The 13,353-nt window shown below is 39.7% G+C and overlaps 2 protein-coding genes across 4 annotated transcripts in view; one reads left to right on the top strand and one right to left on the bottom strand.

Moving 5' to 3' along the window:
* The first annotated feature begins 2,759 nt into the window (after positions 1-2,759).
* Positions 2,760-4,723, top strand: LOC125227862. Its single transcript, XM_048132242.1, has 4 exons — positions 2,760-2,950; positions 3,094-3,232; positions 3,490-3,639; positions 3,887-4,723. The coding sequence occupies exons 1-4, from the start codon at positions 2,874-2,876 to the stop codon at positions 4,097-4,099; spliced, it is 579 nt and encodes a 192-aa protein (XP_047988199.1). The 5' UTR covers positions 2,760-2,873; the 3' UTR covers positions 4,100-4,723.
* Positions 4,724-7,480: 2,757 nt separating this feature from the next.
* The window catches only part of LOC125227848 (TRPL translocation defect protein 14), a 52,295-nt gene continuing 46,422 nt past the window's right edge, over positions 7,481-13,353 (bottom strand). For 2 of the 3 annotated variants that reach the window (XM_048132222.1, XM_048132223.1), the window contains 4 exons: positions 12,482-12,618; positions 10,460-11,007; positions 9,989-10,194; positions 7,481-8,832 (listed from right to left, as the gene is read on the bottom strand). In XM_048132222.1, the coding sequence (XP_047988179.1) occupies positions 8,588-8,832; positions 9,989-10,194; positions 10,460-11,007; positions 12,482-12,618 (1,136 nt within the window). In that variant the 3' untranslated portion in view covers positions 7,481-8,587. The remainder of the gene's footprint in view (positions 8,833-9,988; positions 10,195-10,459; positions 11,008-12,481; positions 12,619-13,353) is intronic. The other variant, XM_048132224.1, reaches the window with a different exon arrangement.

The raw sequence follows: 13,353 nt of genomic DNA, 5'->3' as shown, positions 1-13,353 counted from the left end.
AGTAAAGGCAGCGACCAGATCCCGTGCTGCCACCCAAAAATGGTCTTAGAAGACCTTCCTTCGATTTTAAATTTATCAAAATTATAGATTTTAGAAAAAACATACAGGGTGCGAGAAAAAGGTCAATCGCCAATCGATCCCATTCCTATATCCGACTAGAAACAAATCACAAATCAAGAAACACGTTATTTATTAAATTTATGTTTTAAAATATATTTTTTTTATTTCACATAAGTACAAACTTTTGATCCTCGATAGGAATGGGATCTTTTGGCATAAAAAAAATGCTTAAAGTAATGCTTCATAAATGAGACAGTATAAAATTAAACACTCAGAATCGAGCGCTCGAAATTGGAGAATGAATAAATTAAATAAATAAATCAGCCCCTGATTGATCTAATCTCTTACTCCATACATTAAGTATGGTAAATCATTTTATGATAATTAAAGTTATAGGTAATAATATTTCCAGCTCGGAACACTTGGAGGCCTTGGTCACTTTTTCTTTGTATATGACTTTTATTTAATGTTTATAGTATAATAGTAGTGTTACTACTTAAAAATACAAATTAAAATATTTTCAAATGAGAATAATTTAATTTGTTCTAAGATTTGCACGGCAGCGCCATCTCTCTTCGCTAGCTCGTAATCACATGTGTTGATTCAGTTAGGAGGTCGAACTAGTTTCGGTTCTACCTCAGAGATGGCGGGGGGCGCCAAGCCTTCGGTAATTGTGTCATATACTTGGAAATTTCGACCCTTGCTTTCGTGATCCGATGGCCGAGTGGTTTTACAGGCATCCGTCCGGTTAACGGAGTACGCTGGTTCGATTCCAGCTCGGAACACTTGGAGGCCTTGGTCACTTTTTCTTTGTATATGACATTTATTTAATGTTTATAGGTAATAATAGTATGCAAATTTCAATTATGCAGATTCATTGTTATGCGAGATAAGTATTATGCGTTTTTAATATTATGCTTATTCAATGTTATGAACAATTATGTTATGCGAATTCATATTATGCGAATTAATGATAGGCGAAATAGAGGGCACCCCATAAAATCAAACACTGTTTCGGCTTGGACAAAGGTAACGCAATCCAATATCGAGTTTTTAGTAGTAATCAAAGAAAATAATACTCACTAGGAGGTAGTAACTGAAACCGAAAACGAAGGTTCGGTCTTGGCTCTTGTTTCGGTCCAAACCGAAACAGAAACTTTAGAAGATTTGTTAAAATCGCCAAAAAACTGTATAAATCGAATTTATACTCTTCTCTACTAGACCCTACTCATAGTCTTGTATATTATGCAAGTTTTTTTGGAGTTCGCAATTTGTCATTTTGTTACTTTTTAAACTCTTATCACCTTATCAGGAGCTTTCAAAATTCTGGAAAAGTGATCCCAACGCCACGCCACCCAAAAGCACAATTTTGTAAATTTCGGCCTTGCCGAAAGATTCAGCCATTTTATGGACGAAAGTGAAACTACGGCCGAAACAAGATTTTTTGACCGAAACTTAACCGAAACTGAAACTTCGGTCGATCACTAGTATTTAGTCACTAAACGAGTCCAAATGAAATATGAAGCCTCACAGAATAAATAGAATTGTATCCACTCGACCTACTAGATAACTGACTAATTTTTTACTACAAAATTTTTAGTGTTCAGTTGCCTCGCCGCTGGACTAAATTATCAACGTAGTCCAAAGTAATAGGCTGTTAGCTGACTACATTACAAACGAATGTAATACAATTGTGTACCTATCCACTTTTACTAACAAATTGTGTTTGCCAGACTGCACAGACTACTAAGGGTGCGCGCCCACGGGCGACAAGTTTTCGCTTCGAAAAGTCGCCCGTGGGCGCACCCTCTAAGGCACGCCACAGACAGTCATAGGCTTCCCACAGACAGTCTTAAAAATTCATAATCTTAAAAAAAAATTGTATGCAAATTGACACTGACAGATCTGTCAGTGTCTTGTCCGTGTCAGTTTGAACTGTCAGATTGCATACAATTTTTTTTTAAGATTATGAATTTTTAAGACTGTCTGTGGGAAGCCTTAGGCACGCCACAGACAGTCTTAAAAATTCATAATCTTAGAAAAGATTTGTATGCAAACTGACAGTTCAAACTGACACTGACAGATCTGTCTGACGTCTGTGGCGTGCCTAAGAAGCCAGACTGTAACTTACCATCGGGACTTCCGGTTGGGACGCCATCATAGCGGTTTCGTGTCGTGAATAATTTATTTTTCTTTTACTCATTAATGTTGTTTAAAGTGTAATATTGATAGCGTATTATGCAGTAAACTAATGGTGTAGTGAGAAGCTGATGAAGAATTGTTCTCGAAACGCGTTTAGCCTCTTTTTTGTCGTAAACGGCCGGTAGTCCACGTGCTCTTGTAAAATCTAGCTATCAATTTACAAGTGCTAAGTCACCGTACAATGTCGTACTTACCGTACAAAAATTACTAATATTAGCTCATATCACCTTGACACTGGCGAAATAGTCCCAATGGACTGAAGCCATTTAATTTTAAAAACTGAACTGAACTGAACTTACCATCGCACTTGTATCAAAGATACAGAAACTAAAACTACCATGCACCCTTTTTTTTTTGCTGTGGCATTACTTTGTTTATGACACTTTTATTTTTTAATCCATAGACAGAATTGTTTTCGCCTCATAGGTTGGCAGAACTATTTTTATTTCATTTTCCAAATAAACGTGATTCGCTAAAATACTCTCTAGGACGCCTAATATAATCTGTGCACGTGTCCAAAGCATAAACAAACCATCAGCTTCATTTAAATTAAATATTAAACTAGTCGCTTTGGAATGAAAACACGGAATTTTAGCTGAAGCTTTGTGAAAATGAACGCTTTACTAGATTATGGTACTTCCTCGTCGGGGAGCTCTGATGAGGATAACGAAGAAACACCAGACGAAAAGTGAGTTTAGTACTCAATGCATCTCTTGCACAATCTTGAAATCTTCATGCTTTCGTAACCTATTTATTGTTGGTGTTTTTAAATAAACATCCTTTGACTGTGGACATAATCGTTTTGTTTAAAGGTTTGATTGTTTTTTGTAGACCCACTGAAGATGCTTCCAAACCAAAGTTACCAAAACCAGCCCTCGGAGAGAGCTCGTTGCAAACTTCTGTGTTTTCGAACCCATTCGTCGAAGCTGAATTGGCAAAAGCAGCGATATTGGAGAAACACGTCAAAATGGTATATGTTGACTTTCTATTGCTTTCAAACTAATCTTATGAGATTCCTAGAAAGTCTAAGCTAACACCAACAGAGTAATCCCCAAAGTCATTTAAGTACAGTTATGGTTAAGTTTACTTCCAACTCATGATAACCAATTTTTTTATAAAAAACTTGTGGATTCAATATACAACTTTGCAGAAATAGGTATAATTGTAGGAAAACGTTGTATCTAATTGTGCATGCAATCGTCAAGTACATAGGCCATGACTGTTAAGGTTCCAGGTAAAGACAACACACAGATGATCAATGGGAAGAAGATATGCTGGAACTACCGGAAAGGGAGATGCCGGTTTGGACACAACTGCAAATATGCACATGATTCTGATATTCAGAAAAGTGCTGAAGAGCTGCAGGCGGAAAAGCAGGTATATGAAAACAAAGAATATAAATAATTCATACATACAAATCAAATTGGGTCTTGTCTATCACAAGGCATTTTAGTAGGTTAATCAAACCTTTGTAAGGCAGATGGAATATATTTTCCACCAGATTTTGAACTGTTTTCTGAAGGACAAGGTTCATAATTTTGCATAATTTCAGACATCTCAGGCTCTTCGTTACAATACCACATCCTATTTCTTCTTGTATTAAATTTGATTTCTTTCATTTCAGAAACTGAAAACAGTTGTCTGCGAAGGTTCGGGAACAATGTCCTCTGTTCCACCACCACAGATGGTTCTGGATAATGAGGAAGATACATGGGAGGGTGAAGCAGACAGGAGAAAGATGAAGAGACCTGGCCTCAGCCAAGGTTTAGTGCCAGGCAAAAAAGTCATAAAAATGTACAAAGAGCAAAAAATTCGGGATAGCATTAAAAAGTCTTGAATACAATACATCTTTTTATTTATTTACTTTCTCATGATGGTTGAGGCAAACTTTTACTTACTAAAGTGTTTCCTGCCAACGTGCATGGCTTAGGAGCAACTTGTATAATGTTGAGTGACCACATCTTTTCTTTCCACTGCCAGCCGTCTACTAGACAAAGATTTTACAACTCCCGATTTCATAGACCCGATTTGGTGTCTCCTCTCGCCAGTTTGTAAGTATATAAAATGATCACTAGATGGTGCTGTTGCTAAACCTTGAATTCCTGAATCGCGCTATTAAGATTTTTGTTGCGAAATGGACCCAAGCTCTTACACATTTTGTTCAGTGTACAAAAGAAATGATCACTGTATGGCGCTACGAATTTAAATTCTTGAATTACGCTATTAAGAATTTTTCACCACACTAACTGATAAAAGCTCTCTTTGATATTCGAAAACAGATAGCAAAATTGCGTTTTATCCACAACAATGCAAAGTAATTTCATACAAATTTAACTTGATGTCTTAAGCTGGCTGGTAGATATTAGCTAGAAATAATGATGCTTGAATACATTGATGGTTTTAATTTAGTTGATGTTTTATTTATTAGTCAGTCTCATGCGCGGATCCAGGGGGGGGGGGGGTCATGGGGGTCATGCCCCCCCCTGGAGCCTAGGTTGGCCATACAAATAGACCACGTGACCCCCCCCTGGAGCCGGGGCCTTTACCACGTGACCCCCCCCCCTGGGCACGAAGCTGGATCCGCGCTTGGTCAGTCTTTTGTTGGTGTGGTGAAAAATTTTGTTTCACACGGTGGCAATTAACCTTCGTGGGCTTCGTGCTTTGAAACCCCAGCAATGATCCATTGAAATCGTATGTTTCAGGGGGGTTGGTTTGCATCAAATGAGGTAGTTCTAATTTTTTATACATATTGTTAAGGATGAAATAGTGATGTCAAATCCGAGTTTTCCACCTCGAAAGCCCACCGGGTCATTATTAAATACTTGAAAAACCATGACTTTTTTTGGATTTTCTCATATTTCACCATCAAAAACTTTCTTAAGGGCTAAAGTCATTATGAACAATTTTAAGAATAATAAATTACCAATAAAACAATATAAAAAGGATCCTTGTGGCCCCAGTAGTTTCTGAGATACGCTTAGTTAAAGTTTTCACAATTTCATAAAAACACAATGTATAGTCATATACTGGAGGGTGAGTTGATGTTATGTCCTTAAACTACTTAATAGGACACGGGCATGTCCTTAAACTACGACAACCAATGTTAGTAGGTCCCGCAAGGGGCCATCTGGTCTGCTACCACCCTCCCGCCGAAATCCAGGCACCAAACAGCCTTGCTGCGTTTCATCTATGTACAGTGCCAGTGCCTTTGGACGTTGATTGGGTATCAGTTATGTTGCTTACAGCTAGTCATTTTGGATCCTAAAGTTTACCGGACCTCATAGCTCACGCTGGAAGGTAGTGAGATCCGAGGCACGGTCTTTTCGGTGGCCGACCGCAAGAAGTTGAGGTCCAGTTGTACGGCAGCCACATGCAAAAGGCTGCCCCGCCACCTAGTGAAAAATCCGCGAATAGCTCCACCGTGCCAGATATGGCGACTGGATGGGAGGAGGAGGCAATCTCTAAGTAAGCTCCTCATTGTTCTGATTAGTTCAAGTGATCCAAGCAGTGAACGCAACACCTTGACAACCAGTTTTCACCCACCCCGTACCCTTCAACAACATGAAACGAAAAAGAAAAAAGAATACGAGTAAGTGTAAACACCAACGGCACTTCCTCTCATTGAAAGTGCACCTCACCAACGTGCACTGTATCGATCCGGTTCTCCACCATCCTGAAATCGAAAAGCCGCACATATTATTTTTGACGAATACGCAAATTAAAAACAAAGCGGACGCGGCGTCCATCAACTACCCAGGCTACTCACTGGAGGACAAGTTCAGAGCAGATGCTGGGGTCTGTGTGTACATCCGCGACGGCATTTTTTACAACGCCTCTGTTTCTTTGAGGTGACCGGGTCCAGGGTGGTGAGGGGTCCGCTTTGTGGATAATTATTTACTTGGGTTCTGAGAAAGCGATCGTATGCTTGTGTCTACCGACGTACAGCAGGAACCAGGAAAGTGACCTTCTGCTAACAACTGATCCAAACAGGCACTCGGTTTCGGTCTCAGCTCCACTGGGACCCGGCCACTGTCTGGTGAAATCCATGTGGATCCACTCTCTATGCTCTACAAAGCTCAACTCCGATCATATACGTAGTATTGCAGCCACCTGCGGGACGGCTCAGCTAAATACCAACTCACCGCTTTGGATACATTGCAGAGCCAGGAGAATGATGTTTTGATGAGCTTTTCGATTTCAAGATGGTGGAGAAACAGATCGCACTATATGCACGTTGGTGAGGTGCAATTTCAATAAGAGGAAGTGCCGCTGGTGTTTACACTTACTGCTTTAGCCCCCACCTTCCTGCGGTCAGCCACCGACAAGACCGTGCCTCGGATCTCGCTACCTTCCAGCGTGAGCTACTGGGTCCGGTAAACTTTAGGATCCAAAATGACTAGCTGTAAGCAACATACCTGATACCCAATCATCATCGAAAGGCACTGGCACTGTACATAGATGAAACGCAGCAAGGCTATTTGGTGCCTGGATTTCGGCGGGAGGGTGGTAGCAGACCAGATGGCCCCTTGCGGGACCTACTAACATTGGTTGTCGTAGTTTAAGGACATGCCCGTGTCCTATTAAGTAGTTTAAGGACATAACATTAGCTCACCCTCAGTATGTCAATGCCATGTATGTTGTGGGTATGAATAAAGAATATATCTATCTATCTATCTATCTATATGACTATACACTGTGTTTTTATGAAATTGTGAAAACTTTAACTAAGCGTATCTCAGAAACTACTGGGGCAACAAAGATACTTTTATATTATTTTATTGGTAATTTATTATTCTAAAAATTGTTCATAATGACTTCAGCCCTTAAGAAAGTTTTTGATGGTGAAATATGAGAAAAACCAAAAAAAGTCATGGTTTTTCAAGTATTTAATAATGACCCGGTGGGCTTTCGAGGTGGAAAACTCGGATTTGACATCACTCTTTCATCCCTAACAATATGTATAAAAAATTAGAACTACCTCATTTGATGCAAGGCTGAATGTACGATTTCAATGGATCACAACGCTCAAGATTTCACTTCTTGAACCGCTCGCTACGCTCGCTAATATTGGATTCTTTCGCTTGCTCGGGTATATCATATCGACACAAGCTGTTTAACAACTTAGCCTCCTTGTAAAACAAGATTAACTTTTCTTATTGACAGATATTTTTCTTTTCCTCAATCTTGGTATTACTTACGGGATAAATAAAAACAAAGCTTAAAAGGTCGCATTTTTCTTTAATCAAGAAGATAAAATGCAGATAGACATGCAATTTAGAGATTTTTACGTCCAAAAAGCTTACAACATACATTAACTTGGCTTTAGATTTTACAGCCAACATTGGTGGTATATTTATCAATCATAAAATTACATAGCACAGCCATCTAGATAGCCTGGACCGTGGCCAAGCTCTGGGCTGAGCAGAATCCGTTGGAGTAATACTCACATCTTAATTATAAATTACACTACTGACGGCTTCAATACTTTTTAAGTTACTATAAAATGATCTTCATTTGATTCCGACACAACAAAAATATCTTTAGACAACATCAATTTCTACGTAGATTACTTACTATGCCACACAATAGTAACTCTGTCTGTCATAAAAATAAATTATCTAGCATATGAATTTCATTGGTAAAAGGCCACTATAATTATTAGGGGTGATTTGTACCTTTTGTGATTGAAGTTCACGTTGGACCCCTAAAACGATTTCAAGTAAAACATTCTAGTCACATTACAACACCAAGACATATAAATTTACTAGTCGATCTACAATCAAGTTTAATTGTGGTGTTGATTTCATATAAAATTTAATTTTATTCGAGTTTGCCTTTTTGATAAGTCTTAAAACAACAAAACAAATGCTATATTGTATCAGGTAAAATAAAACCTAAAATACTTCACAATTATCTAAATCGTACAGCAACAATACTAAGCCCATAATATTATTGCAATAATTAAGTACTAAAACTTTGCATGTCATAGATGATATAAACACGAAATATATTCAAATATACAACTTGTTGTAAAGGCACAAACAATATGAAACAGTTAAGCTATGTCTTAAGTATCCTGAGTCACTTTAAGTGCATTGGGTATTTCATTTGATACATACTTTCTATAAAAAATAGTTTCATTTGGCAATTTATACAATTATAAATTCATAACGAATAAGTACACATTTTATACAGCATGGGTCAATATTACTGTTTCTTTAAATATTTCAAGTATCCGCTTTATTACATTTTAGCATCGAGTAGTGGAAAAAGTCAAAATTATAGTCCTAAAATTACCTAGTACATAGAGGTACATAAAGGCGATTTAAATCTTAACAGCGACCTTTTTAGGAATCTTTGGTGACGGGAGATCCATGGAGTGGCCATCGAGGGAGTCGTGGCGGCCGTTGGCGAGCGCCTGGCCGTTGACGTTCTCGTGGTGGCCGTTCACAGTCTCGCCACATCCGTTGACCTTCGCATGGCCGTTCATCTTTTCACCATGCCCATTGACCTTACACGCATGCCCATTGAGCTTGTCAGCGTGACCATTCATCGACCACTTAGCCTGCCCTGATAAACCAAAAGAAAACCACGTTTAACCCCTCGCACTCTCATCTGAACACTGGCGGAATAATGTTAGTCACATCGTATGGAACACTACACTTTCTAACGTTTACTATCACTCGATCTGGGGTTAGTTGCCGCTCGTAAATTCGTGTTGTCCATATTAGAGGTATCGCTCGAATTGCTATCGGACAACTTATGTCCCAGAATAACTGCTTTCGAATCTGTAAAATTACGCGTCTTTAATATTTAAAGGGCGCCATCGCGGGGCGAGAGGAAAGTCACTTGCACGACACTCACTACGGTGCGGGACATTGAAAGGTGCTACAAAATATAAATTTAATTAGGAAAAATAAAATTTTTCTATGACTAATTCTCTACACTAATGTGACTAGCTAATCTATCACAATTACGCCAGTGTTAAGATTCTATATTTCTATAATATGGTCATGCAAACATTCGAGCAACTCTATCATTAATTTGAAAGGCGAAGTTTGTAACCCGAAATAATTGTTAATTTTAGAAATAACGCTATTGGTTTCGTTTCTACATTTACTCGTATCTAGACGAAACCCTATAAAGAATGTCAACTTTCAGGACCGTCGAGTTACTCAAACTCAACCTCAGTAATCTCAGTATTATAATATTTTCTTGTTTGGAACAGTAGGGAATAAAGTAATTTTTCAGCAATATGTGCGTTCTACATCTAGGGAAATTAGAGGAGTCAATCAGCTACTACAGCCTTCCACATATTGCTGTAAAACCAAGTTACCAAATGGGTGGAATTCAGAGTCATGAAAAGACATCACCGACATTTCAATAATCGTGTCTAAGTCTGTTATTTTATTTGTTTACATTTTACGTTTTATTTAACTTACACGAATTCCAACCAAATGCACATTCAAATATTTCAAATGGAGTCGAGGCAAATGCACATTCAAATAGTTCAAATGGAATCGAGATCATCACTACTTTGAAAAAAATGTCGTATCTCACACTGCTACTCTTGAAACGCTGCAACATCATATATACATCCCATACATTGTTATTACATTTGTCTTTTCATTTACAGAAGCAGTTTTTTCCAAAGTAGGGAGGGGATGACAGAGAATGAAACGATGTAAATGGCAACATAGGACGATATAAAAGCATAAGAACTCACCATGGCACTCAGTGCCCTTGTCTTTTTGTCCAGCATAGTACCTTTTGGAGGTCTTCCAGTCTTCCTTGAGCGACAGGTTGTACATGGAGAAGGCGGGGTCGCCCGTGACCTCGCGCTCGATGCTCAGGAACTTGGGCAGCGTGGCCAGCAGCGAGTCCTGGTCGTACGCCGCGCTGTACGTCTCCAGCAGCACGAGCCCGCGGCACCTGCGACGTTCAACAACCGTAACGTAACGCACAAAAATCATATAAGTAAAATAGAATAATATAAAAATATAAGACCTAGGTACTAATCTATCACTACGAAGTCAAGCCCATGCCAAAATTTACCTGTGTAAAGCTGAGCTGCTATTTTTGTTCGAGGTCGAAAATAATAATACTCTAAACGACAACAATTTTATTGTAATTAATGCATATATACTAGTGAGAACACGTAAACATATTTTATAGAGATAGAGGAACGACATATCACCTCGGATGAGTGGGCTGCCGGTAGATGTCGAGCTGGTAGTACTGGTTGTTGAAGATGAAGCAGCGGCGCTTCTTGAAGATGGTGAAGTGCGCGTCGTCGCGCTGCGGCAGCATGTTCAGGTAGTCGCGGTGCGTGAGCTGCGTGCGCACCTCCACCGACTGCCCGTTGCTGGGGTGGAACTTGCGCAGCGTGTGGATGTACGACCAGTGGCCCTTCTGGCCGCGCTTGCGCAGCCGGACTTGCGCCTTGCGCACGTCGCTCTGCAGGTAGTTGTGCACGACGTCGAAGTCTTGGAAGGCCGGGAAGGCGGAGTCGGGCGGCAGCGGCGCCCTGACGAGGAACTTGCGCTTCTTGGAGTTGACGTTGAGGCGGTCGCCGGTCTCGATGCCGATCTTCTGGCACACGCAGGCGATGAGCCGGTTCATCTTCTTGTCGAAGTCGGTGGAGTTGTCGATGACGTCGAAGTAGGGGTGGCCGATCCAGGCGGCGGCCGCGTTGTAGTCCAGCTCGCGCGCCAGCTCCACGCCCTCCGACCGGCACGCGTGGTCCTGTAAACGAACGAACGCTCCCGTTTACTATTTGCTTGTCGATTGAGTGATGACGTATGTTGACTAATTCATTGTTTTTATTATTCGCGGCCTTGAAACGAGACGCGATCGCGATATGGTTATCTTCACGTGGTCATGGTGTGAGACTGTCGATAAGACTTTATCGCCGGGAAAATGGCTATAAGCCAACGATACGTCAATGTCATATTAAGTGGAAACATTGCTTGCATTTTTCACAGGCACAGTTTGAATCATACGATCTGATAAGATATAACTTATCTAAAGGGCTAGAGAAGACGTGTCGAGAAGACACTCCACTCTTTCGGTCTGTATTAATATAGAGAGATGGATAGTGTTTCCTCTTTAACGAAGCCAGATCAAGTGCCAGTCCTCATGACATTGTAAAACAATAATTAATTACATTTTTATCTGTCAGTAGTACTTTTATCTTTTTAGGGTTCCGTAGTCAACTAGGAACCCTTATAGTTTCGCCATGTCTGTCTGTCCGTCCGTCCGTCCGTCCGTCCGCGGATAATCTCAGTAACCGTAAGCACTAGAAAGCTGAAATTTGGTACCAATATGTATATCAATCACGCCAACAAAGTGCAAAAATAAAAAATGGAAAAAAATGTTTTATTAGGGTACCCCCTACATGTAAAGTACGGAAAACTACGGAACCCTACACTGAGCGTGGCCCGACACGCTCTTGGCCGGTTTTTATAATTTAATTACTTTTCTGTGTAAATACATAGACTTATCACATGGTTACATATCGTATTTGTTTTGATAAAAAATCCATTACCTTTCCTCACAATGGGGTTTTACCTATCTCATCATAGGTACAATTTACCTTCGTAGTGGCTTAAGTCTATTTTCAATTATCAATATTATCGTAAATCGGAATGTTTCGGATTTGCTTATCTTGGCCCGCCAAATAATCCTTTTATTTGTGTTATGAATGTTATGATGATCTTATCTAGAAAAGCGCTGTGGAGTGCGCCAAGTGCATATTACTTCTAGCGTAATAAACGGAACGTATTTAGTCATAAAATAGAAGCCAATTCTAAGAAGCAGTTGATAACCGCTATATACAGCAATTTATAAATATTTATGTGATAGGAAGACATACACTTGTACAGATGGTGTTTTTATGAATATAACACTGGAGCTGAGCATAAAAACGTGGTCAGATATTTATTCGTCACCGGAACAAATAAGTGATGATTTCTGTACATTGTCAATTTGTCACTTTAACGCCGTGTTTGAAATGTCATATGAAATTGTCAAACGATTAAAAGCAAAAAGGTACAGAAATCATTACTTATTTATGACGGTAACTGAACAGTCGCAGTTAAACACTATCAGCAATGGAATTGGGAACTGAAGATCATATAACAATCCAAATTCAAGATCAATGTAATTTTTTTGGCTGATGTGTTAAATTCAACATCAAATAGACTGGAAATCTCATTACCTCAGTGGAGTAGAAGTCCTCAGCGCCGTTGGCAGCGGAGACCATGTGCACTATGTGGTTGTACCGGTTGTCTCGCAGCTCTACGCTGTTCCAGCTGTTAGCGTTCAGCATCGCCTCCCACTTCTCCTTTGATATAACTGGAATTGAAATTATAGCCGATTACGATACGATAGTAAACAGATTTTTATAAATTTGGGCTTGATTTTATGTCGCGAAAGGGTTACATGAGAATCGTAAGGTTCTTCTGTGGGACAATAAAATATAAATTGCTAGGACACGTCACCCATATATGTGGGACACCCCGGACACCCGGGTGGAAAACGTCCGCGGGGTGTCCCATCCAGATATCGCTGGGGCGAAGAAGCCCTAAGACCTCTCCGTTCTCGGTGTGCCCCACTGGCGTGAAGTGGCTCAGGATAGGGTAGAGTGGCGATCTTTTGTGTCGGAGGTTAAGATCCTTTTTGGGTCACTGACCCAGTGAAGTAGTAGTAGGATAAGTCAGTACAGAAAAAACCCTTCCAAAGGTGTAGGTGTAGATGAGAATTATTTGCGCATTAAATGTAGCAAGCGTTGTTTGGTTCGTTCGTTACATTTAATTTGTATGAACAACTATGACATGCTGATGTATTGTTATTCAGAGCATATTTCTAACTGAGAAGACAATGTAAAAATAAATTATCCGCGGTCTTACGTAAAATCATAGGTTCTTTGTATATTATATTTCTAAACGTTGTTTCGAATATTTGTTGATTGTCATATGAATGAATTGTTTGTTTACTATGAGTTTCGTTATGTTGTTTATTCACCAGTACTTAATAAAAAATAATCGAAATAGCAGGGAATCCCCGACATCTTAATGCTTATGCGTGCAT

Source organism: Leguminivora glycinivorella, chromosome 7 (assembly GCF_023078275.1).
Source record: "Leguminivora glycinivorella isolate SPB_JAAS2020 chromosome 7, LegGlyc_1.1, whole genome shotgun sequence".
NCBI lineage: Eukaryota > Metazoa > Arthropoda > Insecta > Lepidoptera > Tortricidae > Leguminivora > Leguminivora glycinivorella.
Note: the sequence above shows the minus strand (reverse complement) of the source record. Positions and strands in the feature narration are given on the sequence as shown.